We start from the raw sequence: 27,678 nt of genomic DNA, 5'->3' as shown, positions 1-27,678 counted from the left end.
TGCACTGCAGACAAGTAGGTTCCCGGAATGACTATCGCACTCCCACCCAGTCTTGCTGCTCAGGTACGATCCAGGACTAAACCATTATTACCGTTAGGTCCGAACCCAGAAGAAAGAAAAACCATGAGCCCAGGTTTGGGCAAGGTGCCAAGCCAAACCATGGCTTCCTTTACAAGAGGAGAACCAAGGGAACAGCAATGCAGCTGCGTTCTTCACTCTGGGCATCTTTGCTCTGGGAACCTGCACATCCACCAAACCACAAGCAAGCCACGGTTTAGCTCAGCGTTAGGTGTGAACCATGTCTCCCTCGCGTGCACACACACACATACACAATTACCCATGGAGATACATGAATCCCCCTGCCCTGTGTGGCACAATCGTGGACCGGGGTGGGAGCAATTGGAGCACACGGATGGAGGTGAGAACAGAAAAATGTCATGGACACATACTCTCAACCACATGGGCCTCAGAAGGGAGTGGAAGGAAGACCCTCGATTCCCAAAGCTGGGCCAGGGGGCTGGGAGTTGATACATGCCCACCACCCGAATGGGAGGGGAGAGGGAACCCCCAGCTTATGCTAAAGTTATCGGGTTCAGAACCATCGGATTCAGGTGCCAGGCAAATGGGGAAGACTGGAGACCCTGGAAAAGTTTGTGTCAGAGCAGATGGCACTGAGCTAATGACACTGTCATGCTTAAAAGGAAACCCGTTAATGAACATGCCCAACTTGGGTTCATTCATTTCAACAGGCCAGGTTTAACTAACGGATCCCACTAGTGGAAGGACTTATGCTAGTGCAATGGGACCTCCCCACTCTCTTCCCTGCGCCCTCACCACAATTGGCTTGTGTGTGTACAACCCACATGGGAGGAGGTGAGGGAAGACTGCTCCACCAGCGCAAGGATTCTCTGCTTGCCTGATGGAACAATCTCCTTAGCGCTATGCTGAATTCCTCCCGGTGGGTTTGTTCTGAGCAGGGCCTGACTGAATACAACCGAGAGTCGCAGCGTCTGACGGGCCGCATGCAACTCAGTCATACCCAGAGCAGACCTACTGAAATGGATGAACCTGGTGGTGGGCCCTCCAAATGTTGTGGGACTCCACTTCCCATCAGCCCCAGCCAGCAAGGGGCCAAAGGTCGAGGGCCCAGCAAAAACTGGAGGGCATCAGGCTGGCGGGGCAGTTGATCTAACTATACACTGCAGCCCCAGTAGCCCTGGAGGAAGGCAATCTCCCCTTCTTGCCCATCAGCGGAATGGGTGGGGCAGTGTGCAATGCTCCAGCAAAGGACGAATCAGGGACTCACTCTTAAGCTCCCAATTGTTTGTAGCCCTGTATGGGACACAGGGGTGTGGTTTGGTGAGAACAGCCCCCGGGGCCAAATGCTGAGAGATCTGGCCTACAAACTAGACATTTCCTGTCCTTTCAGCTCCCCCACACCCCACGGCTTGGTGGTTTGAGGAAAGGCCAATCGTGGGGCTATCCTGTGGTTCTGCCCACTGTTTGGCTACACACTCACACCCACACACACCAAGCCTCCGCCGCCCCCCCCCCCCAGCGCTTCTCCTGAGTTCCCCAGCTGGGCTCCTCCGTGCATGGTCAAGGTGTCACCTGGGGAGTTGTAGCCAGGGCCGAGCCCCATGCCGCCGCTGATGCCCAGGTGCGTCATGGTGTTGGCCAGGTTGCCGGTGCTGCTGCCGCCACTCAAGCTAGGGTAGGCAGACTCCTCCGGGTCCAGCGGCGTGGGCAGCGGGGAGGGGAAGTGGAGGTTGGTGAGGTCCGGGAGGGAGCCCCCCGTGTTGAGGGCGGTGGGGATCAGAGGCAGGTTGGCAGGCTGGTCTGGGGATGGGAAGATGCTGAAAGAGAGAGACAGGCAGAGGGAGAGATGTCATTCTGGTGAGGACTCAAGACCTCCGATGGGTTTACACACAGAGAGTGTAATGCATCGCTTCTAAAAGCAGGGTGGCAGGTATCACATTTTTAATGCAATTCTCATTTTTAAAAATAAAATAAAATCCCTGCAGTTAGAAAATGTGCACAAAACCTCTTACCCCCCTCCAGCACGTGCATCATTTCTAGCTGCAGGGATTTGTGCTTTGTTTTTTTAACATGGGTGGTAATATTCATTTAAAAAACAGTTTCCCCTGCCACCTGTATTCTGCAGCAGCAAATCCTGTGCTACCAATTTGTCCTGCTGAAAGAACAGAATTACATGATCACCATCATTATTTTTATAGGCCTAAATATCCAGCCTGCTGCAAATCCCCAACCTATCATTTAAAAGGGTAAGTTAGACACAGATTGATCTATATTAATGTATTTCCCACAACACAAAATTATAGGCAGTATGCAATGGCCAGAAACAAACTTTGTTATAAGGATAAATAAAATGGTCTTCGAAAGAGATGCCTGAGACTCAAAGGCGAGGGTTGCCTGTCATCTCTCTGCTGGAAGGCCATTCCCTAGCATGGGACTGGTGACACTAAATGCCTGACTTTTGGCTGAGGCTGGAACTTGGGGACCAAGCCAGGATAGAAGGGCTTCCAAGTTGGAAATCTGCGCCGATACTTACTGGATCCCAGGCACCTCGCAGGACCTCGGACGGGCAGACGATGAGGAGAGCTGAGAGAGAGAAAGAGGAAGGTGGAGTCAACTGAAAATCAACATACAGATATGGGGAACTTCTGGCCCATTGGCCACATGGGGTTCCATTGCCTATGTGATCAAGGAATGCCAAATCATATAAAATAAGTGTCGGGGGGGGGGGGTTGCAGCCTTTATTGGAATCTCAAACTACGCACAATTCACCTACTTTTTTGGTGTCCCAGGGCTTCAACAACTGCTTGCCGTCGTCCAGGAGACTCTCCTCAATGGAAGGCACATGGAAAGGAAACACTGGAAGAGAGGAATATCACAGAATCGTAGAATTGGAAGGATCACCACGGGGATCACCTAGCCCCAGGGTTTCCCAAACTTGGCCCTCCAGCTGTTTTGGGACTACAACTCCCATCATCCCTGACCACTGGTCGTGCTAGCTAGGGATGATGTGAATTGTAGTCCAGAAACAGTTTGCGACCCAATTTTGGGAAACCCTGATCCAGTCCAATCCCCTGCAAATGCCGGAATCTTTAACTCAATATGGGGCCCAAACCCATGAGATTAAGAGTCTCATGCTCTTCCGACTTGAGCTATCCCTCGGGGTCAGGTGGAGACATGACAGCGGGTCAGGCCAGTTGCAGCTCCTCCCCTTCTGCCGCCCTGAGGGGGGGTGGAGCCGGGGAAGCCACGCCCCTGGGGCATTGAGAGGCAGGGCTGCAGGGAACTGCCGCTTCCCCAGCTGGGTCAACACCATGTCTCCCAGCATGCCCTGATCGAGCACACAGACCACCAGAACATGATAGGAGATATAGTCTCAATGTCAGGAAACGGTCACGGCGGAGCCAGTTAAAAAATGGGGGGGGGGGGTAAAGAAGATTAGAAATGAACGCAGAAGAGAGGATGTGAGGAGGTCCCAAAACAATGTGAGGAATATGAGAAGGATAGTTTAATAAGTGTTTGTTAAGATTTCTGTATTTTTGTGTTTAATTTTGTTATTTTTGTATTTTTTGTAGCTTTGTAGTGTTATGCATTGTTTTGTTGCATTTTGTGTTTGTTGTTTTAATTTTTTTAAAAAAATTCTTATAAAAAAGGGGGGGAGGCACAGTGTTGATTCTAGGGAAGCGCCGACGCACTTTTTTTGGCAAGGGCACCCAAGTCGCCTTAAACTTTCCACAGCGGCTGCCCCTCTGTTGCAGCCATGTGTGATTTTATTTCATAATTCCTTGCATTTATACCCCGCCTTTTCCTTCAGGGAGCTCAGGGTGGTGTTCGTGGTTCTGACCCCCCACCTCTCCTCACTTGATCACCACAAAAACCCTGTGAGGTAGCTGAGGCCGAGAGACAGCAACTGACCTGAGGTAGCCCAGCAAGCTTTGAGAATTTGAACTATGGTCTCTTCCGGGTCATATTCTTAACTGCTACACCGCCAGTCAGCCTGGGAGTTTTCAGTGCCCTTGCTTGTGGAGGGGGGGTAGACAAACCCTTTTCCTAATCACCATGGGAATAGGTAACCCAGCACCCCAAACATACGGGCCAGCCTTGCTGGCAAGGGACTCCCCTTTCTTGAAATAGCATTATGGGGGCCTAAGAAATTCACCAGGCAAGGAAAGTGGGGGGGGGGGGAGACAATAAAAGAGTCAGTGGTTACCTTTGCTATCCATGTCGTTATCCAAGTAACCTGGGGGAGGGAGGGGAGAAAGGGGGCGCAGAATAAGATCAGTGTCAAGTTAAACCAGACTTCCAGCACCCTTAACAAACCAACAGCTCCCAGAATCCTCTGGGGGAAGCCATGACTGTTCAAAGGGGCAGCATATTGCTTTAAATGTGTAGTGGGAACGGAGCCGAATCTCCCTGGCTGGTCTGCTAATTGGCACATTAAAAAAAATTAAATAAAAATCAAGTAGATTGGGCGGCACAAATCTGGGGACGTCCAAAGCCATTCCCATCCTTTCCTCTGACCCACCCACCCCTCGATGGGAGGGAAGAGGCAACCTCCCCCCCCCCACAGAGGAAAAGGGCCACTCACCGCTCTTGCGATTTGGAGGGGGGGCACCCTGGGAGGGCCCCAGGTACGTGTCCTGAGGATTGGGATTCATCACGCTCGTGTGCAGGGCGGAATCAGAATTTGTTCTGCTTTGCAAGGGCGGAGGGGAGAATTAAAAGGGGGGAGGAAGACAAACATTAGAACGCATCATCATCTTTATTTATTTGTTTGTTTGTTTGTTTATTCTGGGCAGCTCCCAACAGAATATTAAAAACACAATAAGATATCAAACATGAAAAGCTTCCCTAAACAGGGCTGCCTTCAGATGCCTCCTAAAAGTCAAGACAGTTGTTTACTTCCTTGACACCTGATGGGAGGGCGTTCCACAGGGCGGGTGCCACCACCAAGAAGGCCCTCTGCCTGGTTCCCTGTAACCTCACTTCTTGCAGGGAGGGAACCGCCAGAAGGCCCTTGGAGCTGGACCTCAGTGTCCGGGCTGGGTGATGGGGGTGGAGACGCTCCTTCAAGTATACTGGACCGAGGCTGTTTAGGGCTTTAAAGGTCACCACCAACACTTTGAATTGTGCTCGGAAACGTACTGGGAGCCAATGTAGGTCTTTCAGGACCAGTGTAAATGGGATAGGATTAAGAACAGCACAGAGGGAAAGGAAGGAAGTCAAAAGTTTAAAGAGAAATGTGCAACAAATTCGAAACCTGGAATTTATAGGTCAAGATTTTGAAGTTCAATAAAAATTTGACACGTGGAGTCTTTAGGATTGCCAAAGTTGGAACAACAACGCAGAAGGTTGCTGTGGAAACAAGGGAGCAGGTGGGGAATGCCTGATGTTCTTAGCACACAGGCAAGCTTGATAAACTCATAGCTGTACCTTCCCCAACACACACCAAACCACTCCTTCGATTTTGACCCACAACCACACACCGCCAGGGGGAGCGTCCTAACAACTCTCAGCACACTTAACAAACTGTTTTCCCAGGATTCCTTGCGAGGGAAGACATGACTTCTCAAAGTGGTGTCATAGGGTTTTAAAAATGTATAGTAGTGGGAAGGGGTATTATTATTACTGGTATTGGGTTATGCATTTTGTGGTTTTATGCTGTAAATCTTTGTGACCTTTGGAAGTAAGTCAGCAAATGTGCAGGTATGATATTTCTGAAATTCTGAATAACTTTGACTTTACTGAATGGCATTAGTCGTTCTGACGAATTTGCTGCTGTTTGCTTCATTTACGCGCTAGTGTGTTTGCCGTTTTCGTTGCTTTATAACACAGCCGTGCTGGTGGCGAGCCGCTTTGGGCTCCACATTTTGTCGTTGGGAAAGCGGAATATAACTATTAAATCAAATCAGAAGCTGGGGCCGCACACACGTAATTCTTTTCCCTGAAGCTCCTGTGCAAAACTGTGATCCACACTGGGGTCTCCGTGGGGTGGGGAGGGCACCCCTGTGTTTATTTAGCAGGAGGGGCTGGATGTGTCTGCGGCGGGGCCAGTTCTTCTCCATGTCCTATCCTGCGCACTGCCTTTTCGAGGGCTTTCCGTCTTCCGTGCTGCTCATTAGCACCCAGATCGGGGGCAAAGATGCAGGAGAGACCCAGGGGGGTGGGGATGGGAGAGAAGGAAGAGCCATTGCCAATTAAGAAAGCACTCAGAGACCCAGACAAGGCAGAGACTGTCCGTCGGCTGGCAGGGGGAGGCGGCGTGGGCAGGGGAAAAACAGCCGCTGCCTTGCCAGGCTCCCCCCTTCCACAAGCTTCCCAGAGTTTTTTTAACTGTGCTTTTGGGACCCGGGGCTGGGAGAAGGGCGAGGGAGGGGGTGACGTCACGGGGGAAGAATCCGTGTCCCTCCCCGGGGAAAAACAACGGGGGCATTGTTGGCCGAGCCCAGCAGAGCTGCGTGCAACCAGCCAGAAGCTATTCCCTTGTCTACTGAAGCAAAAACGGGAATATATATATATATATATATGGCAGCAGCAAAGGACGATCTCTCACACAAACGGGGAACATGGGTGGGGGGGGCGAGGTAAAATAAAAGCTATCCCTGTGAGATAAGGGATGTGTGCAGGCAGGAAAATCCTTGCACTGGAAAAAAAAGGTTTGTTTCAAAATAAAAACTGGAAATTTTGCATTTAAAAAACCCCCCAGGTGAAAAAAAAAAAAAACCAACGATGCAGAAGATGAAATAAAGAGTCAGGGTAATAAATGGATAGCTTATGGGGTTTTTTTGTAACACAGATATGAAAATACTTTAAAGCTTTGCAAAGAGCAAGGCTCAAGCTACACATAAATGGTCTGATTCATTATTATTTCTATTGCTATCATCACCTGCCCTACACCATTAAAACGCAACGTTAAAAACAGCTAAAAGCCATTTGCGAGCACAAAAACGAGTCCTAAAAATATAGGCCTCGAGGGTCAAAAGCCGGGGGAAAGAGGTGTATCTTCTGCAACCTTTGGAAGGTGAATAATGAAGGTGCCCGATGCACCTCTGCCGGCAGCAAGTTCCACAGCTTAGGGGCCACCACAGAGTAGGCCCTTCTCCTGGGCCCCCGCCACCCTGAGCTACTGAGGTCAGAGGAGCCCTAACAACAGCACACCCCACCCCCCGCCAAACTCAGAACCTGAGAGGGTCTGTAGGGAAGGCTTAAGACTAACCTTCTTCGATGGCTACAGGAGCAGAAGATATCCTAACAAATTTGCTCTCTAAGCCCCCCCCCCCCAAGAGATGATGCCTCTTTTCCTTCTGTACTATAAGACCACACACGTAGAGCTCAGTTAACAAGAACCTGGCGCGGATCAAAAGGGGGAAGGAAACACAGAATCCAAAAAGGGGCTCACCTGTTGAGTGCTGCCGGCAGCCTGAACAAGTGTCCTTTCTCCATCGGGAAGTTCCCCCAGGGCATTGTCCTTCACGGCGGGGTGGGGAAAAAGCAGCTGGATTACTTCTAGGGGACTAGAAACTTGGCAGGGGGAAGTAAATAGAGGAGAAGGAAGATGGGTACTGGGGTGTGGGGAGTCTTAGGGCCCCCTATTCCCCTCCCAGAGCTACAATTCCCAGAGCGGTCGAGCGATCAATCTTCTCTTCAGAGGGAATTCTGGGAATTGTCACTCGGTTGGGGGGCGTGCGGAAGTCTCCTAACAATTACTGATGACGGTTCCCACAATTCCTTGAGGGGAGCCATGACTGTTTGACGGAAGATCGTATCGCTTTGTGCGGAAGGCTATCCCAAACATTCCTCTCCTTCGCTCTAATTACCCATAATGCTCTTGAATAGAAAAAGAAGCCAAGGAGTCCTCTCAGGTCGTCCAAAATGGGGGTCCCTTGGCGTCGTTAATACCCAAACGTTACTTCCTGCTTACCCAACAGAACGGCAGGGGGAACTGCCCCCTTCCGCCCCCACCCCAGGAAAACTGGGAGACGTATGCGTGTGTTTTTTAATACGTGAAATTTACTACCAAACCTCCCTGCATAAAGGAGGGGAGGAGACATGGCCAGTAGTGTTTCAGTTTCATTTGGAGGCAGCCTGCACATGCTCAGAGGCCCAAGAGACGAGGCGGTGAGGGGCTGGGGGGGAGGTGCTCTCCCAAGTGAGGCTTTCTCAGAGAGCCGTATGACATTTGACACGGCCTCCTGCTACAGGGACAACGTTAGAGGAGGAAAGAGATTTTGAAAGTCCCTTCCTGTCTTAGGCAAAAAAAAGGGGGGGCCATTCTACCGAGGCAGCAGAATGAGGCGGAGAAATTCTGAGGCGAGAAAAGAACGATCTGCACCACTTCAGACCGCATGTTCCCCTCCTTAAAAATATAAATACGTTTCTGCAGGTTGGAAACAAGCCTGCTATAGTTAGCTGAACTTGTGATGGTTTGGGATCCTGTCCAACAAAGGCCACATTCGCACCAGACATTTAAAGCACTATAGCACTGCTTTAAACAGTCAACAAAGAATTCTGGGAGCTGTAGTGTGTACAGGGTGCTGTTACTTCAGACCCCTGTTTCCCCTCCCAGAGCTACAACCCCCATAGTAGTTAAACAACCATTCCCTCTTCCCAGGTAACTCTGGGGATGTAGCTCTGGGAGGGGAATGAGGTCTCCTAACAACTCTCAGCACCCTGAACAAACTACAGCTCCCAGAACTCTTTGCGGGAAGCTGTGACTGCTTGAAGCAGTATCAAAGCACTTTATAAATGTTTGGGGTGAATACGGCCATATTCTGCTCAGAGTAGCCCTTTGAAATTAATGAGCCTAAGTTACACATGAGCATTAATTTCAGCAAATCTACTGCGAGTAGGCCTAACACTGGACACCACCCTTTTTAGCAGGGGAGGTCATACAGAATGGTACCCCCACACCTGCCGTCTCCAGTAGGTCAAGCTGAGCAGGAGAGTGACTTGCACAAGGGGGCACCCAATGAGCTCTGAGAATTGACCCCAAATCTCCCTTGCTATCAATGCCAACTGCTACGTCAGGAGTGGAGGAACCAAGTAGCCTTCCAGAGGTTGCTGGACTAGAACTCCCAGCATGCCTGATCATTGGCCATGCTGGCTGAAGATCATGGGCACTGGAGTCAAACAACATCTGGCTCCCCATCCCTGCATTTAATGTGTGATCCCTGATTGTTTGGGGCATCCGCTAGGCAGGAGCTCGTTTGCCATGTTGGCTGCAGGGGATGATGGGAGCTGAGAATCTGACAACACCCAGAGGACATCACTTTGGCTACTTCCCTCTAAACCCCACCCCCACCCCCAATATTAGCTGTGCCTCTCCTCTTCCATGCAAGGAGATGCTGTGATCTATAAGGGAGCTTAAGGCTAGGAGTTACGGACTACAACCCCTCTGGGGGTTGTAAACTACAGTTCCCATCACCCTTGCCCACTGGCCATGCTGACTGGGGCAGATACGGGCCAGAGTCCGACAGCATCTGGCCGAGAAAAAAAGGCAGCGAGATGGAGGTTTCCGAAGTGGGGGCAGGTGGGAAACGCCACTTCAAACCTGACTCAAGAAGACAGCACGAGCTTTACCTCCTCCAGCTGGGTTCGGCCGGTGGCGAAACGTAGGCAGGGCTGTAGGGGGAGCTGTCGATGTGAGCAGGAGGTTAAGGAAGATGTCGGCTCAGAGATTCGGAGGGGAGGGAGTTTGCTGCCATTAGGGCAAGACTCCACAGATGGGAGTGGAGCAGTGATTGATTGATTGATTGATTGGTTCGATTTCCGTTCATGCTCTTTAATCCCCAGTGCTGAGATGAATCAAAGCAGGGAAAGTCGGGGTGGGGAGGGGGACACCTGCGGTGTAGGGGAGGACGTGGGAGGCCAAAAGGATATCTGGCGCATGTAGCGGCGGAGCGGAGACATCATCCTCCGGGGATCCCGCTGCACCCGTTCCACCAAGCCGTGGTGCCGCGTGCTGCGGGCAGAGTCCAGCGGCGAATGGAGGGGACCCTGGACGGAAACAAGAAGGGGGGGGGCGGGGAAGCAGAGTTAAAGGAAAACGTAAGAGGAGCCTGGCTGCTGGATCCCACCTAGTCCAGCGACCTGTCCTCGCGGTGGCCGACCGGATACCTGTGGGGAACAAGACCTGAGCATGGCCGCATCTCTCCCCCTCCTGTGGCTTCCAGCAGTTGGGATTCAGAAGCGATGCTGCCTCCAGCAGCGGAGGCAGAGAACAGCCACCATGGCTAGCAGCCATCGACAGCTCTCTCTCTCTCTCTCTCTCTCTCTCTCTCTCTCTGCTCGGTGAATTGGTCCAATCCTCTTTTCAAGCCATCCAAGGGGTTTCAGAATCAGGATCTCCAGAGGAGAAATGGGGAAACACAGGTATGGGACACTACCTAAGGGCCCGCCTCTCCTGGTATGTCCCGTGTAGGACCTTAAGGTCCTCAAATAATAATCTTTTGAAGGTCCCGAGCAACAAAGATGCTAGGTTGGCCTCAACTAGGGCCAGGGCCTTCTCAGTATTGGCCCCAACTTGGTGGAACAGTCTATCGCAAGAGACCAGGGCCCTGCGGGATTTGGCATCTTTCCACAGGGCCTGCAAGACGGAGCTGTTCCACCTGGCCTTTGGGTTGGTTTCTGTTTGATATTTATGCTTCATTCTTTTATTGGTGGGTTATTTGAAAATGAGACTGCAGTTTTAATATTGAATTTTTAAATTTGTATTTTAATCTGTTGTTTTAAATTGATTGTGTTTATATTTTTGCTGTGATTTTAATTAGTGTTAGCCGCCCTGAGCCCGGTTTTTGGCTGGGAAGGGCGGGGTATAAATAAAAAATTATTATTTATATTTATATTATTAATTATCATCATCATCATCATCATCATAGGAGCCAATTCCTAGGGGCCAAGGGGTCTTTGCCCCCCCATAAAATATTTGAGGGGCTGCTCCACCCCAAAAAAAGTTGACATGGGTTGCAGTTCAAATAGTGTGCATGTGCCGCATCGTGCGATTGATTATGTGGGGCGGGACTTACCTGTCCCCCGATATTTAATTCAAGTTGGCACCCCTGCACTGCACTACTTCAAAAACGGGCGTTCAAATGAAGAGGCCAAAAATCCATCTATATCTTTTATCTATCCATATATCAGCATGGTATAATTTTGTGACATTTGTTAATAGTATACAGAAACGTCGATGGTCCCCATCTCAAGCTTTTAAGCAGATTTGGATTATAGTGTCCTCAATTTTCTTACCCCTTATAACCTGAAATGGGGGGGGGGGAGGATGCTCCTCTCTCTCTCCCTGCTCCTCCCGAGTAGTCCCTCTTTCCCTGACATCAGCATTACAAGATGTAATATCACTTAATGTCCCCAACCCCCATAGTTATAATTTGTAGGTTGCCATCTGATTTTCATTTTGATCTTAATCTTGATTTTAAGCTGCATTTTAATTGTTTGTTTGACTTTGTTTTTAACGTATTATATATTTTGATGTTAGCCGCCCTGAGCCCGGTCCTGGCCGGGGTATAAATCATTTTTCTTTTTAAAATTGGAATATATTCAGTCATACGCCCCAGCCCATAATAGCACCTCCCATTTAACACCCCTGTTTTCTGGAGCGTAGAGCGTCCTCCTAGACAGAGGGAACAGGTAAGTGAGAACAATACTATACCACACACATGCAACAGTGGGTGGCCCAACCATTCAAGAGGGACTCATCAGGGGAAAACCCTACACACCCACACAACTAGGCACAAGCCAACCCTTTTTCCGATTTACGATGTTTATCAGCCTGCTCTTAAGAGGGCTGGCATGTCGAAAATTAAATGCTAGTGCTTCGGAATTTCAAATATTTCCCAACCCCCACCCACCTCAGTCCTGATCCAAAGCTAGAGACTGTTCCCTATAGCCTGGAGGGCGGGGGAAATCACGTTCACACACAGACTCAGGGTTAATCAACCCCCCCCAAAAAAGCCTTCTTTTACCACCACCACCCCACTTCTGCTGGGGACACCATAGAAAAATCAGATCCACTTCACAGCGGGGTTGTGTAGTGCAACTGCCTGAGCCGCTAATTCAACAGGTCCAGCTCAGAGATGGGGAAAACATCACCTGTTAGGTTTCCAACTGGCCTATTCAAGAGCACAGGAGAGCTTTCAGGGGTGGGGTGGGGGAGGACAGACAAACCCAATTCTGCCCTCGTTTATCTAAAGCTCAGTCACATTGTGGAAATAGAACCAAATTCAGGAAAGAAGCCTCTGCCAGAGGAAGAGCAGCCCAGGCCCTTTGCAAGGCCTGGGTCCCCAGTTACCTGAAACTCAGAGGTGCCGCTCCCAATCTGGTTGACGTTGGGTAAAGAGCCGCCATAGTACGGGCCTCGGCTATGCGCCAAACGCAGCTTCTGGGCCTGGAGCTAAATCGGTGATTCAAGAAAAAGGGGGGGAAAGCCATTTCAGTGACAGAACATTTATTTATTTATTCCTATTCAGCAAGGTTTATATACCACTTAATCAATAAATAGATAGATAGACAAATATAATAAATACACATGGGGATGCACACTCGCTCGCTGCACTCGCCAACCCCCTGCTATTCCCCCCCCCATGAGGAGGCATTACACTTTTTTTTTTATAAGATTTTTATTATTTTCCAATAAAACAAGAAAAAAACATAACATAACATAAACACCAACATTAACACAATAAAAAACACATTACATAAACACAATCGACAAAGAAAACAATTAAAACAAAACCAAAACCAATACATACCTAAACTGGAACACCAATCCATCTCTTACTACTTAACAAAATCTAATTTCTGATCTTCTAAAGGGACCTCCCCCGCTTTCCCTCCTCTGCCTTCAATACTAATATACTTTGGTAACATCCATTTTTAACATTACAATTCATTATCCAACCTTTTATACTATCATAAAAACTTAACATCTTATAGTATCATGAAATAATTCTTAAATCAATCTTATACTTCTTTTCACTTAAGCTGCTGCTATTAGTCAGTTACATATCTCTTCACTAATTCAAAATTCCCAAAATCATAACATCAAAATCTTAAAACTTAACATCAAAATCCTAAAATCTTAACACACTATCTTCAGGGTACCATAAATCCATCCTAATTCAATTTTTATCATTTTTACCCTATTCCCCTTCTCACCATTTTTCTGCTCTCTCCCATGCCCCCCCACCATTCATCTTTACATTCCCCTCTGTTGTCCTTGTTCAGTATCATCTTATAATTTATAAATCTCCTCCTTGGGCGCCTCAAGAGGCACCAGCTCTCCTCTCCCAGCAACTCCATTTCGCAATTTTGATTTCCTTCCACTTGTGCCTTCAAAAATCTTCTCACCTTCATCTCTGGACTCCCACTCCAGAGACTGAATCTCGTAGCTCCAGTCAAAACATCAGCCCTGTGTCTCTCACTACACCAGGGCCGTCCATTTACCTGGGGTTGCTGAATCAATTCGTCCCATTTCTCCAGCACCTCCCCCAGTTCCCTGGAGAAGTCTGCTTCCAAGTTATCAAAATTCTCCCAGATCTGGCTGGTCTCTCCTGCTCCACAACAAATTTCTTTGAAATTACGTCCTAACCAGTCCATTTTCCGATTCACAAACTCCAATTGCAGAAGGATTGTTCTTTGTTCCTGGGTAATACCCGGATCTAGAATCAGTTTAAAAGCGAAAGCAAGCATGGTTGGAGAAAACAAAGGGTGTCAAATGTCAGTAATTTTCCATCTTGCGTATTAGTTTTCCAGCGCCATTTTCCCTGAGACAGGGTGCCAAAAATAATTCCAAAAGCCACAGAAGAGATATTTCCAAAATCTTCAATCCCTCAAATTGGGATTTAATCCATCTTCTCTGTCAAAGTGCTTCGTAGCAACATTGTGTCTAGTGATGCAGCTGCAGCCGCTTGAAGCTTAATTACCTCCTCTGCACAACAAAGGAGAGGAACGGGCTTCCTTTTAACATCCCTCCCGGTTGCCAATTATTCAAATGTAAATCCAATTAGTCCCGTACTTACAGCAGCCGGGGTTCTTCTTTTTTCTTTGAAGTTAGCAGGAAAAGCTTGGTGCTCAGGTCTGGCAGAATCGCTGCTTTGATCTCCTGGGGGGGTGCATCCGCCTCTCCAGTCCCGTGTCGGAGCTCCGCTCGCTTGATTTCCCCCCCTTACGAGGGTCAATCAAGAGCAGAGACGGCACGTCTGGGACCCACGAGGCCGCGGTCCACGGGACGCTCTTCCCGTGGCTTTAAGGGGCCCTTGGCGCAGACAAGGAGTCCCCTAAAACCCCCCGGGGACTGGAGCTGATTCAGCTCCACTCCGCCATTATCCGGCACCAAACCGGAAGCCCCCATGAGGAGGCATTACACATCCTCCAGTGCATGGGTAGGCACAATCGCCTTCTCAATCCGGCCCACGGACGGTCCAGGAATCAGCATGTTTTTATATGAGTAGAATGTGTGCTTTTATTTATAATGCATCTCTGGGTTATTTGTGGGGAATAGGAATTCGTTAATTTCCCCCCCCCTCCAAAATACAGTCCGTCCCCCCACAAGGTCTGAGGGGCAGTGGACCGGCCCCCTGCTGAAAAAGTTTGCTGACCCCTGCTCCAGTGGGAGAGATGAGCTCTGACTTCATGCAATTCCAGGATCGTGATGCGATACTACAGATCCTCCAATGAGGCCTGTGCGATGACAGCCTTGTGTTTTTATGCACATAGGAAGATAGAGATCGGAACGTTCTACGTCAAACATTCACGTGTTTCAATCTGCTTTTCGCTTATCGCTGATCTTAATTTTTTAAAAATGTTTTAAACAGCTGTGTTTAAACTACTGTCTTTATGAAGTGTTCCCAATTTAAACTACTGTCTTTATGAAGTGTTTAACTACTGTCTTTACTTATAGTTTTATTCTTTCTGTAAACCACTTTTAGGGTTTTCTTTTTTAAACAATTAACCAGCGTAAAATTTTATAAGCGAAGTAAAAATAAATGAATTGATTTCAAACGGGTGACAAAAATGAACTTCATAAAGACAGTAGATGCCACAACTTCCCCAGAGAAGAAAGCCCCTCCCTGCACTAGAACCGGGCCTTGGGGGCCTCGTCTAAGCTGCCCATCATCACCCCTCGATAACACACACATAAGAAGCTAGGAGGAACCCTACTGGAAGAGACCAAGGGCCCATCGAGTCCAACATCCTGTTCTCGCTGTGGCCCTGCAATACAAGCACCTTCAGCTTGGCCCGGTAAAATGTGGGCAGCCAGGGCAATAGTTTGAAGCCTGCAGATGTTTCGATCCCTTCCTTAAAGCCCTCTAATCTTGCAACTGCAGTCTTGTTGTGGTGCGTTGAGGTCTCCCCCCAAACCTCCGCTCTAAAAATTCTAGTAATAGGAGAGGGTGGGGGAGAGAAATCTCTCCAACTTCCCTTCGGATAGCCGGGCAAGAGTCAAGTACGGGTGAAACTCGAAAAATGAGAATATCGTGGAAAGGTTCATTTCTTTCAGTAATTCAAATTAAACAGTGAAACTAATATATGAGATAGACTCATGACATGCAAAGAGAGATATGTCAAGCCTTTATTTGTTATAAGGCTTGACCTATCTCACTTTGCATGCCATGAGTCTATCTCATATATTAAACTCCAGTAGCTAATGAAAACAATTGCTTACATAAATGGACTTTTCCACGATATTCTAATTTTTCGAGTTTCACCTGTAAGTTCCATGGTGGTGGGTGTGTTGAAACCACTTGCTGGAAACCCCAAGAAGGGAGAGCTGCTCTTGCGCCTGGGTCCTGCTTGTGACCTCCCCCCCCCGGGATAAGGTGTCTGGCTACTGTTAAGAACCAGTGTTCAAAATTCCCTGGTCGCCAGGCGCGTTTTGTGACTGGGAACGGTCTACTTGCAACCAATTTGAAATGTCTTGCTATGCTGCAGGTACTGCGACTGACACCTCCACCGCCTGGCTGTGCGCTGCAGCGCAAGAGTAAAATTGCTGCCGTGCAAGCCAGCTGGCTGACGACTCAAGAGTAAAATTGCCACCCTGTGCTGTGCGAGAGAGTGAGATAAGTACGTATTGTGATTTCGGCTACCACAGATTCATTCCTTGGTTGAATTCAAAGTAAGATCGCCCCGTTTACATTTGTAGTTTCCAACTGACAGCTGCGATTAAAAATGTGGCATTAAAAATGTGTCACCGATGTGGATTGTGTATTTGTTCAATGGGGGGGGGAATTACAGGTGAAACTCGAAAAATTAGAATATCATGGAAAAGTCCATTTATATAAGCAATTGATTTCATTAGCTACTAGAGTTTAATATATGAGATAGACTCATGACATGCAAAGTGAGATACGTCAAGCCTTTGCTTGTTATAATTGTGATGATTATGGCGTACAGCTGATGAAAACCCCAAAGTTGAAATTGCTAATTTGGGTTTATCACCAGCTGTACTCCATAATCGTCACAAATATAACAAACAAAGGTTTGACATATCTCGCTTTGCATGTCATGAGTCTATCTCATATATTAGCTTCACCTTTTAAGTTGAATTACTGAAAGAAATGAACCTTTACACGATATTCTAATTTTTCGAGTTTCACCTGTACAGTAATTGCTAGAATGTGCGACTGAATTGTTAAAAAATCTTGTAAAAAATTGTGACTGGACATTCTGTTGCGGTGATTGTAACCCAGGTTTAAGCTGCCATTTGGCAAATAGCTTATAGATCTGAGTTTCTAACACTGGTAAGAACAGGATGCTGGACTAGATGGGCTGTTGATCTGATCCGGCAGGCTCTTCTCATGCGGCCTTCCACACCTCTCTCTCTGGTCCTCAGGACTCTCCCCAGGCCACACCCCTCATCACCAGCCCTGCTTCACACCCCCCTTGAGTTTGGCCTGGCTGGGATGTGTCCTAGAAACTAGACCATTATCATCAACATGGCTGCCCACTTTTGCCTCTGGTCCTGCTTACCACTCAGTCAATACATGGAGGACACGGGCTTTATAAGATAGCAGAGGGAGCCTTCTGAGAGCAAGGAGTGACTAGTTCCTGCCTCTTCTCCTCCTTCTCCAAACTTATCATGTTGACCATCTAACTGTCCCCTGAACATTTCCCAACTTTCACCATCACATTCCATCGCCCAGACAGCCCAGAGTGCTTGCAGGACGGTCTACAGCAGGGGTCAGCAAACATTTTCAGCAGGGGGCCGGTCCACTGTCCCTCAGACCTTGTGGGGGGACGGACTATATTTTTTTTGGGGGGTGAACAAATTCCTATGCCCCACAAATAACCCAGAGATGCATTTTAAATAAAAGCACATGTTCCACTCATGTAAAAACATCAGACAGGCCCCACAAATAACCCAGAGATGCATTTTAAATAAAAGCACACGTTCTACTCATGTAAAAACACGCTCATTCCTGAACCATCCATGGGCCGTATTTAAAAGGCGATTGGGCCAGATCTGGCCCCCGGGCCTTAGTTTGCCTACCTATGGTCTACAGCAGGGGTCAGCAAACTTACCACACCTCGGGCCGGTATCTCCAGCGCCAATCGTGCGGCGGGCCAGAGGAGCGTGCGCCCATACGCGTGCGCACACGCTATTTCCATCACACTTCCGGGTCAGAGGAGCACCGGAAATAGCTTGTGCACATGTGCACGGGGCCTCCTCTGATCCGGATGTGCACCGGAAATAACGCTTGCACATGCACACAAGCTATTTCCAGTGCTCCTCCGACCCGGAAGTGGGCAGCCACGCAGCGCAGCACCAGTACGAGTGGGTGGCGGCAGCAGGCCCGCGGACCTTAGTTTGGAGACCCCTGGTCTACAGAAAGTTGACGAATCCTATGCAAAGGCGCCCTCAATCTGCATGATTTAGGTTAAGCACAGAGTTTGATTTTGGGGTTGTGGAGGTGGGAAAGGAACATCAGAAGGACACACAGATCGTTTACCACTTGTAGGGCAAGCCATGGTATAAATCTCAGGCCGTAACAAAGAAAGGAATGGAATCCATTGGAAGAAAGGAGATTTAACTGGTGCTCTTTCTTATTTATTATTACTCGCCATGCAGAGTTCTTCAGGAGGCTTCCAGGTTTTTAAGAAGCTAAGAGGGGTGGCGCTCCAGATGTTGCTGGACTATAACTCCCAGCAGCCAGCATGGCCCAACAGCCAGGGATGCTGGGAGTTGTAGTGCAGTCACATCCAGAGGGCCAGGGTTTTCCCCACCCCTGGCAAAAGCCACACTGAAAGATTGGGGGGTTTGCGAGAGAAGCCATGAAGTAAACTACATGGCAGACGCAAAACAATCACAAATCAAAATGCCTGGAAGAAAAGAGGTATTTCTGCCTGGGGCTGAAATAAGTGGTAATGATGGTGCCACAGTGAATCACACTGGGAAAAGTGTGCCAAAACTGAAGAGACCCCCCCCCCCGTTTCCACTCTCCAAACCTCCCTCTCATTAGAAGAAAATGGGATGGACAATATAATGGAGGAAAGAGGGGCAGCTAGTAGCTAAATGGAACCCCAAGGACCAGGAGCAGTATACCTTGGAGTGAGCAGATGGCAGAGAGACACCACACAGGGGCTCGCCAGTACTTTCATGCTAAGCCCGGTGAACCCTTGTTCCAACCCAGCTTTACGTTTATAATCGAATCATCAAGTTGGACGGAGCCCTGGGTGGAGGTCATCCATTCTAACCCGCCACCAATGCAGGGAATCTGCTGTTGCAACATTCCCAACAGGTGGCCCAGCTTCCCACTACCATCAGAAGGTGGGGACTGCAGCTCCCAACAGCCTCCAGCCAGCATGGGCATGGACAGAAGCATTGAACGGTAGAGTTGGAAAGGACCATGACGGTCATCTGGTCCAAGAGGAATCTTTTGCCCAATGTGAGGCTCAAACCCATTACCCCGAGATTAAGAGTCTCATGCTCTACCAACTGAGCTATCCCATATACGAACAGAGTCACATATGGGGAGCTGGCACACCTCAAGTTATCCTGGATCCAGGCCATATTGGGCTTTAAAGCAGAAGTGGGAATTCGAGGCTTTCCATGTCTGGTTGGACTACAGTTCCTATCAGCAGCAACCACTGCTGGCTGGGGTTGATGGAAGACGGACTTTAGCAGCAGCTGTAGGAACATGGATTTCCACATCTCTGCTTTAAAGCTAAAAAGCAGCATTTTAAAATGAGCCACCAGTAAGTAGGGACACTTCGTCGCTATCAGGTGACATTTAGGGTTGCCTTCGACTTGTGCAAGAATGGAAAGAATCTCCCGTTTCCTCTCCTGGAGTTTTTCCTCAGCGTGTATGAAGGTACCCTATAGAGGAGAGGTGCTGGGGAGGCTCGTGCCAGCCAGAATCGCACCCTCCAACCAGGAAGCCTTGCTTCAAATTTGCAGGCTCAGCTAAAAGGGGAGGACCCTACACTGTCCACAAAGGGAAATGGAACGTATAAACACAGGAAGTTGTCCAATGCCAGGTCAGATCTTTGGTCGGTGTAGATCAGTACAGCGGTACCTTGGTTCTCGAAATTAGTCCATTTGACACCCAAAATGGTATGAAAACCACCAAGCTGTGGCTTCCGATTGGCAGCAGGAGCTTCCTGCACTCAATTTGAAGCCGCGGAAGCCGTGTCAGACGTTCGGCTTCCGAAAAACATTCTCAAACCGGAACACCCACTTCCAGGTTGGTGGCGTTCGGGAGCCGATTTGTTCGGGAACCAAGGTACCACTATATTGTCTACGCCAGGGGTGGCCAACTTCCAAGAGACTGCGATCTACTCACAGAGTTAAAAACTGGCAGTGATCTACCCCCTTTTTGGGGTTTCAGGTTGAGGTTGTTGAGCTTTTTTTTAGGAAGGAAAGCCCTGATTTGGGAGCCAAAGTTGCTGAGTTTCTTTGGGGGTAGCCAGTGATCTACCAGAGACGTCCAGTAGATCACGATCTACCTGTTGGACATGCCTGGTCTACGCAAAGGGCAGGGAACCTCAGTCCCAGGGACAGGATGCGGCCTTCCAGGCTTCCCTCTCCAGCCCTCATGATTTCCCCTACAGGTGTCTCCTCCCCCTGCCACACCCCCTCTCCACAAGCCATGCCCCTCTGCCACACAGGCCCTCCGCCAGCGGATTTGCCCTGCAGTTAACGCCTCTTCTTTGCCTGGCTGGGCGATTCCATTTTGGCGGCTGCAACCTTGGTTTAAGGAGCCACTTGGCCCCTAGCTTATATATCTTGAGTTTCTAACACTGCCCCAGCATCTCCAGGTAGGAAAGACTCCTGCCTGAAACCGCGGTCAGTCGCTGCCTTGCAGTGTTGGCAAAGGGAAGGAGAACCTGAGATCTTCCAGGGGTCGTTGTTGGAGCAGCCAACTGCCATCATTCCCTGCTGGGATGCTGACAGTGGAGGTTTTAGTCTAGCAACATTTAGGTGCATCTCTAGATAGCTGGATGGAGCAATACAAAGCAGCTCTTTGGGTCACACTACATATCCCACGAAGCAGGTCCAGGTTAACGCCTAAGAGCCTGCGCTTATGTGGTCGACGTTCTCTGCACGTCACGGTGCAACATTTAACTGACTCGTAAATCCACCTCTCACCCAACAAGAGGGAGGCAAATCTGAACTAGTTAACTGGCATCTGGCCCGTTTTGCCGCAGGGTGGGTTGCTTTTGGAGCCCTGAGGGTGGATCTCTGCTTCGTTTTATCTACCTAGGGGATCCTGCGTATCACAAGCCTTTCTGGAAGGACTGGTTTGAGGGGAAACACCTGAGCCCGTCCCCTCGAGGTATAGAATTCGCAGCCTAACCAACCTGCCGGCCTGCCGCCGGGTGAAAATTAACCAGCCGTTTCTTGCGCAAACAGGGGAGCGCATCAACACCGCCCCGAAAGCAGTGAGGTGACGTCACCCACCTTTTCGAATCGGGGCGTGCGGCGGCAGACACAGGAGTCGGATTCCACGGAAGGGAGATTTCGTGTTCTATGTAAAAAATAAAGGCACTGGACCTCGTGACTGCACAGAGATATCTAAAGGGGTGCCAAGGAGCAAAACTGGAAAGAGGTCTTAAGATTCCCAGCTATCCACATCCTTCTTAAGGGAATACGCCAAGTTTTAGGCAAAAGAGAGCAAAGGACTGAGGAAATATTGCCAGTTTCAAGTTTCTGGGCACTGAGGGTTTCATTTGTTCGAGTTCAAAAAGGACCCATGATCAAGGCAGGCTTCTAAACCGTACCTTGCTTGGTCACCTGGGATGAATATACAGCAGAGGGAGAACTTTCATAACCTGGGGAAATAGTTGGGCTTCTCCATCCCCTACTTCAGGCCACCAATTTGGCACCAGCGACCAGGATGTTAATAGGTGGAGCAGTCAGTGTTGTTCCAGGCTACTAACTTCTGCAGATATATTTGCAAGTCTAGTTCAGGAAGGCTGGAACTATGGATTAGACAAATTTATGGATAGCAGGGCTATCGATGGCTGCTAGCCAGGATAACTGTGCTCTGCCTCCACAGTTGGGGACAGCAACGCTTCTGAATACCAGTTTCTGGAAACCACAGGAGGGGAGCGGGGTCTTGTGTTCAAATCCTGCTTCTGGGCTTCCCATCAGGGCATCTGGTTGGCCTCTGAGAAAATGCTGGATGCTGGACCAGCAGACACTTCTTATGTTCTTATTCATTCTCAACAACTTGGCTTTGGGGCATTTTAAGCATGGAAACCTTCATCTTTTTTCCCCTTTTCGTGGATTGCTAGGCATGCAAAAAGGTCTGATGATGATGAAAAGGGATTGGAGGAACAGCTGTTGATATCTCAAAGACCTTGGCAGAAGCCAACAGACGTCTGCTGTTCCTTAGGGGAAAGGACATCTCTTCCATGTCAAAGTTTACTGATTCACCTCCCTTCCCCATGTCTCAACTAAAGCATCTATCACAGACGGCCATCTGCTTAAAAACCTCCAAGGAAGAAGAGCCCACCACCTCCTGAGGGAGTCCATTCAACTGTCAAACAGCTCTAACTGTCAGAAAGTGCTTCCTGCTGTTTAGCTAGAATCTCTTGTAACTTGAAGCCATTTATTTGGGTCCTACCTTCTGGAGCGGAAGAAAATAAACTTTCTCCAACTTCCATGTGGCAGCCCTTGAGATATTTGAAGATGGCTATCACATCTCTTCTCAGTCTCCTCTTTTCCAGGCTAAACATACCCAGTTCCCTCAACCGTTCCTCATAAGGCTTGGTTTCCAGACCCTTGATCATCTTGGTCACCCTCCTCTGCACACGTTCCAGCTTGTCAACCACACCATTTCGATTCACACAAATGTGGTTCAGAAGAAGTCAAACAATCTTCGCACATAAGTGGGATGTCATTATGAAAAAGAGTGGGCTGAATCCAATTAATTTCCACTCAGGGAAAACCAACTGAAATCAATGGAGCGAAGTTAGTCATGCCTAGTCATGTCTTAATTTCAGTGGCCTTACTCTGAGCAGATGTAATGTTGGATACAACCCCATTTGAATTATAACAAGCTCCCACACAATGGGGGGAAACAATCCATGTAAATTAATTCTCAGGTGTCTGGACAGCTCAGGCAGGCCTCCCAAAGAGTTTTCTCCCCCTGACCTGTCCAGTGATGTTCTCAGTAGATCCTCCAACCTAGTGGCCCAACACTGGGAAGTCACCCCAAGTCGACAGGATGAAGAATCCTGGGAATTGTAGTTTGCTAAGGTGCTAAGTCATATGGAGACACTCCCCATTTCCCTCCCAGAGCTACAATTCCCACCATTCCCTGGGAACAGGGACTGATTGTTGACCCACTTTGGAAATTGTAGCTCTTGAGGAGAACTGGGGGTGGAGTGTCTCCTAATAACTCTCAGAATTCTTGATAAACTACAGCTCCCAGGATCCTTTGCGGGAAGCCATGGCTGTTTAAAGTGGTATCATAGTGTTTTAAATGTTTGCTGCAGGTGTGGCCTTGGTGACACAGGCTTGATCTAACATGGTAAGCCTTCGCTGGAAACAGAGAAGCGCTTCCTGAGTGCCACTCTCAAGTCCCCAAATCTGTACAGATCCTAGGGTGCGTAATACACACTCCAGGTAGACTCCTGGCACAGAAATCCACCAGGGCTCCAGTCTGAACCAACCTTGGCAAGTGATACCAACTCAACTCGCCAAGACAGCCGCATCCAATGTGCCCCTCCACCCCCATTGAGGCCAGGCCGCTGTTTCTGCGTTTTCTCATCCTTTGCCCAATCTAATTTTAACCATCTCCGGGGAGCAGACTTTCCCCCTCTTTCCCGTGGGAGATTGTTCCAGATCTGCAGAACGAAAAGAAGAGGGGGGGACCTGCCCAACATTTTGCCTCGAGCACTGCAGAAGCCAGAGAGAAAACGACGACTTTATCAGCATATTCCCCATGCATTGTTCAAAGCAAAACATTTTTTTTTAAAGCCAATTGTTGAAATAATGTTTCCTAGTTGGTTATTTATCTCCTGATGTTCACCACATATCACGGCCCCAATCATGATCAGTGAGAGAATCACGCAGGGAGAGAAATGAATGAACCAACGACCTCAGCAAGTCTGTCAGGACAGCCTCATTCCTCCCTGGAAACCCAAAAACAAAGGTAGGAGAAATCTCAAGCAAGAGGATTTCTGTTAGAGAGGGGATGGAAGAACCTGCTGCCCTGATATTGCTGGACTACAACTCCCATCAGTCCTGCCTGTCGGCCATACTGGGTGTGGCTGATGAGGCAGTATCCAGGAAGACCAGAGAGTCTCCACTCAATGTATAAGAGCCACTTTTGACATGTTCAGCTTAGGATATTCAGTTGTTAAAATATTGAAGATGGGAGAGATTTCTGAAGCTCGTTCTCACTATGCTGCTTAGATCTGACGACCTCATCCCTCTGTGAATGGCAATTCATGGTTAATGCACCTGTGCACACTTTATATCCCAAGTGCCCTCTCTGCCCATGTTAGACAGACCAGTTTGCCCTATCCAAGGGAAGGGACATCTGCTTTCAATCTCTGACATCTCCAGGTAGGACTGGGAGAGAACTCTTGTTTGAAATCCTGGGCAGCTGCCACCAGGCAGGGTAGTCAACGCTAAGCAAGATTTATCAATGGTTTGATTCAGTAGATGGCAGCTTCCTATGTTCCAGTCTGTGGGGAAGAGTTGCACTGATGCTCATCAAAATCTGTAACCGATTTCAGCGGTTAAGCATTCTGTACTGTAAAACACAACGGTGTCCCCATCAAGCCCACCTACCCTATTACAGTACATCCCTCCCCCAGATTCCTCCTCTATGCAGTGCTCCATGCCATTACCCAATCAGACCAAACTCTCCCTATTCTCTCCTTCTCCCTCACCCTTACTTTTCCTTATGCGAGTATTTCAATGACACCTCCCCCCTTCCCTAAACAGCATGCCTCCACAATGGTCTCATCAGTTCTAACATTGATCTTGGGGGAAATGGGAACCCTCAGCCCTGAGAATACTACTCTTCCACAAATCCCCTACACTGCAGTAATGACTCCCACCTCAAATACACTAGGCCATACCCCTAGATAGGGTCCCTCCATGACCTGATTCATTTGCAGCCCACTCTCAAGCCATTGCTCTCCTACAGACAGTTCCACCCTCATTTACATCCTAAGCCAGCAATTCCCAAACATTTCATCCCAGCAGACCACTTAAAAATGGTTCAGGGTCTCAGCAGACCACTTAATGGTTTTTCCTGCCTGTTGTGGCAATTTGGAATGTGCTATGCTGGATGCTGGATGATTCCTTAATAGTATTTCTTACAAATTTTATCGTATTGCAATTTGAATTCCACAGAACTCCATCGATTGGGCAATGAGCTGGAGAATTCCACAGAATTCAAATTGTAATACAGTACAAGAGAATACACTATAAGAAATATAGTGGGTAACCTTCCAGGGGGTGGGTGGGTTGCATGCCGTTGGTGGAGTGCATCACCTGAGGCAAGGAGTTTGGTGCAGGGGTTAGACTAGGACTTCGGAGACCAGGGTTCAAATCCCCACTTGGCCATGAAGCTCACTGTGTAATTTTGGGCCAGTCACTGCCTCTCAGCCTAGCCTAACCTAACTCACAGGGTTATTGTGGCGAAAGAGACCCACACAGAGCTCCCTGAGATGCTTATTTATCTATTAGATAAACAAATAAGAAAGCACGCAACACAGTGTGTTCTCCAATTCACATCCTTACAGCAACCACCATCTCCCCTAAGGCGCTGCCATGACCTCCTGTCAGCACCCCCTCCCCTTATGATCCCCCATGACCCCAAAACAAGCCCCCCACTACCTCTCCCTTTCACCCATTTACACACTTCCACCCCAAGACTCAACATCTCTTGTCGTCATCACCACCACCCTCCTATCTCACACGCCCATTTTCAACTGAGGGTGCCCCCCATGACCTCACACCAATCCACGCCCTCCAACTCTGCCATTGGCTCCCCACCACCCCGGTTCCCCCCTCGCCCCACCTTCACAACCATCCTTAACTGATGCTGCACCCCAGGACCTCGACCAATCCACGCCCTCCCTTTCCCAAGTCGGTGCCCACTCATTGGCTCCCTTCCCACCCCGTTCTCCCACCCCCAAGACCGGATGTCGCTACCCCCGTATATCTGCCCCTCACCGGAAGTCGGTTCCCCCATTCCTCCGCAGCGCCCCCTCAGGGACGGGCCGGCCGAGGGGCAGGCGGCCTTTTGCCCTCACATTCCCCGTCCCCCGTTCCGTTCTCCCTCCTCGTCCTCGTCCTCCTTACCCGTGTGGTGCCCAGCTCCATCATCACCTCCTCGAAGGCCGCCGTCTCCTCGGCCTGCCGCTGCTTCTGCAGCGCGATCTTCTCGCTGAACTTGCGGGGGTTGGACGCCGCAGCTGCGGCTGCCGCGGCCGACGCAGCCACGACGCCCCCCGCGGCCGCAGAGCCGCCAGACGACGACGAGGAGGAGCCCGGTCCGGCTCCCGCAGCCGCCGCCGCCGCGGCCCCGGAGCCCGACGCCGCCATCTTGGTCCGCCGCCGCCGCCTCCTCCTCAGAACCCTCCCTGGCCCGTGAGAGGAGCGGCGGGGCCGCGGCCTTCCCTCCCTCTCTGCGCTCGGCCGCGGGGCACGACGGGAGAGCGAGTTTGTTTACTTGCCTCGCCGACATGGGGCGCGCGCGGCCGAGGAAAAGCGGCGAGACTACGGTTCCCGGCGCGCCCCGCGCGGGCGATATAAGGGGCGAGAACTCTCCGCCGCAAGGGACGACGGGGGGTGAAGTCCTTTAGTCCATAAGGCGCCGGCCCAAACGGACAGCGGGAACTAGCTCTCCCACCGTGCGCCGCGCGGACTCTGCTTTGGGCGCCCCCGCCCCTCCTGGGGAGACTGGCGCATACTTAAATTTGGTGCGGAGTTAGAAACGTAATGATACTGATTTTAAACCCGTAAGCCGATTTAGAAGCTCATTTGGGCATGTAAGCGGTATATAAATTATCATCACTGATTACATTTGTGAGGTCTATTTCAAACAAATAACGCGGGCATGCCGCTGAGCATGTGCAAAGTGCGTTTTTCTTAAATAATTGGTTTTCTTTTCTTTTTTTCAATTCTTTGGAGACTTATAAAGAGACACAGCGGGTCCAGTTGTAATTACATGAAGATTTTTGGGCGCCAGGTTGGCGACCACAGTTTACTTTTACCTTTAAGGCAAAGGTTTTTAAAGGTACCTCTGACCATTAGTTCCAGTCACGGATGATTCTGGGGCTGCGGCGCTCAACTCGCTTCACTGGCCGATGGAGCCGGTGTACAGCTTCCAGGTCATGTGGTCAGCATGACAAAGCTGCTTCTGGCGAACCAGAGCAGCGCACGGAAACACCGTTTACCTTCCCACTGGAGCGGTACCTATTTATCTACTTGCACTTTGACGTGCTTTCGAACTGCTAGGTGGGCAGGAGCTGGGACTGAGCAACGGGAGCTCACCCCGCCACGCGGATTTGAACCGCCAACCTTCTGATCAGCAAGCCCTAGGCTCCAATTTCCATTGTGTGCGCTGCTTTTTCTTGCATGCTAAGACAAATGAAATGTAAGAGCAAGCATTGTCGCATTGTTAGGGACCCCAGGGTCATCTAGTCCATCCCCCTGGCAAATAGACATTCCGTTGTGACAACTGTAACCTAGAGCTAAGATGCAATTTGGTGCCTAGCTTATATATCTAAGTTTCTAACAGTGGCTGCAATTCTAGACACTTAACTTACCTAAATCCACAGGTGGACAATACCTATATTAGGACCAACCAAAGTGTCACAAGCTTTTTTAAAAAAGAAAACAGAAAAGTACAACATCCAGCTTCAGAAGTATCACCAAGTGCGAGTTTTGGAGTTCGCTTTTTTCGAGAGTTTTTGGGGTGGCTCACAAATATTACGTACTTTAAAGCTGGCATTGCCAATAAGGTGAGCTCCAGGTGTTGCAGAGCTACAACGCTTACCCCTGAAGATCCTGGTGGAGGCTGATGGGAGTTGTACTCTCACATCACGAGGGCACCAGACAGAGCATTGTGGCTGTTGTTCTGTATCACTTGTAGATACATATAGATATAGATAAATATAATGCAGAGTGAAACTGAAATGTCAAAGGTCCACCCACGTAGG

At 49.3% G+C, this 27,678-nt stretch overlaps 1 protein-coding gene across 1 annotated transcript in view; it reads right to left on the bottom strand.

Moving 5' to 3' along the window:
* Positions 1 to 26,074, bottom strand: part of CRTC2 (CREB regulated transcription coactivator 2) — a 33,127-nt gene extending 7,053 nt beyond the window's left edge. Inside the window, exons 1-10 of the mRNA XM_033174651.1 lie at positions 25,817 to 26,074; positions 12,338 to 12,439; positions 9,916 to 10,032; positions 9,616 to 9,677; positions 7,436 to 7,504; positions 4,625 to 4,728; positions 4,247 to 4,276; positions 2,813 to 2,895; positions 2,573 to 2,622; positions 1,612 to 1,856 (exon numbers count right to left, since the gene is read on the bottom strand). Coding sequence (XP_033030542.1) covers positions 1,612 to 1,856; positions 2,573 to 2,622; positions 2,813 to 2,895; positions 4,247 to 4,276; positions 4,625 to 4,728; positions 7,436 to 7,504; positions 9,616 to 9,677; positions 9,916 to 10,032; positions 12,338 to 12,439; positions 25,817 to 26,059 — 1,105 coding nt within the window. The 5' untranslated portion in view covers positions 26,060 to 26,074. The remainder of the gene's footprint in view (positions 1 to 1,611; positions 1,857 to 2,572; positions 2,623 to 2,812; positions 2,896 to 4,246; positions 4,277 to 4,624; positions 4,729 to 7,435; positions 7,505 to 9,615; positions 9,678 to 9,915; positions 10,033 to 12,337; positions 12,440 to 25,816) is intronic.
* Positions 26,075 to 27,678: the final 1,604 nt, after the last annotated feature.

The sequence above is a fragment of the Lacerta agilis genome, chromosome 17 (assembly GCF_009819535.1).
Source record: "Lacerta agilis isolate rLacAgi1 chromosome 17, rLacAgi1.pri, whole genome shotgun sequence".
Classification (NCBI taxonomy): domain Eukaryota; kingdom Metazoa; phylum Chordata; class Lepidosauria; order Squamata; family Lacertidae; genus Lacerta; species Lacerta agilis.
Note: the sequence above shows the minus strand (reverse complement) of the source record. Positions and strands in the feature narration are given on the sequence as shown.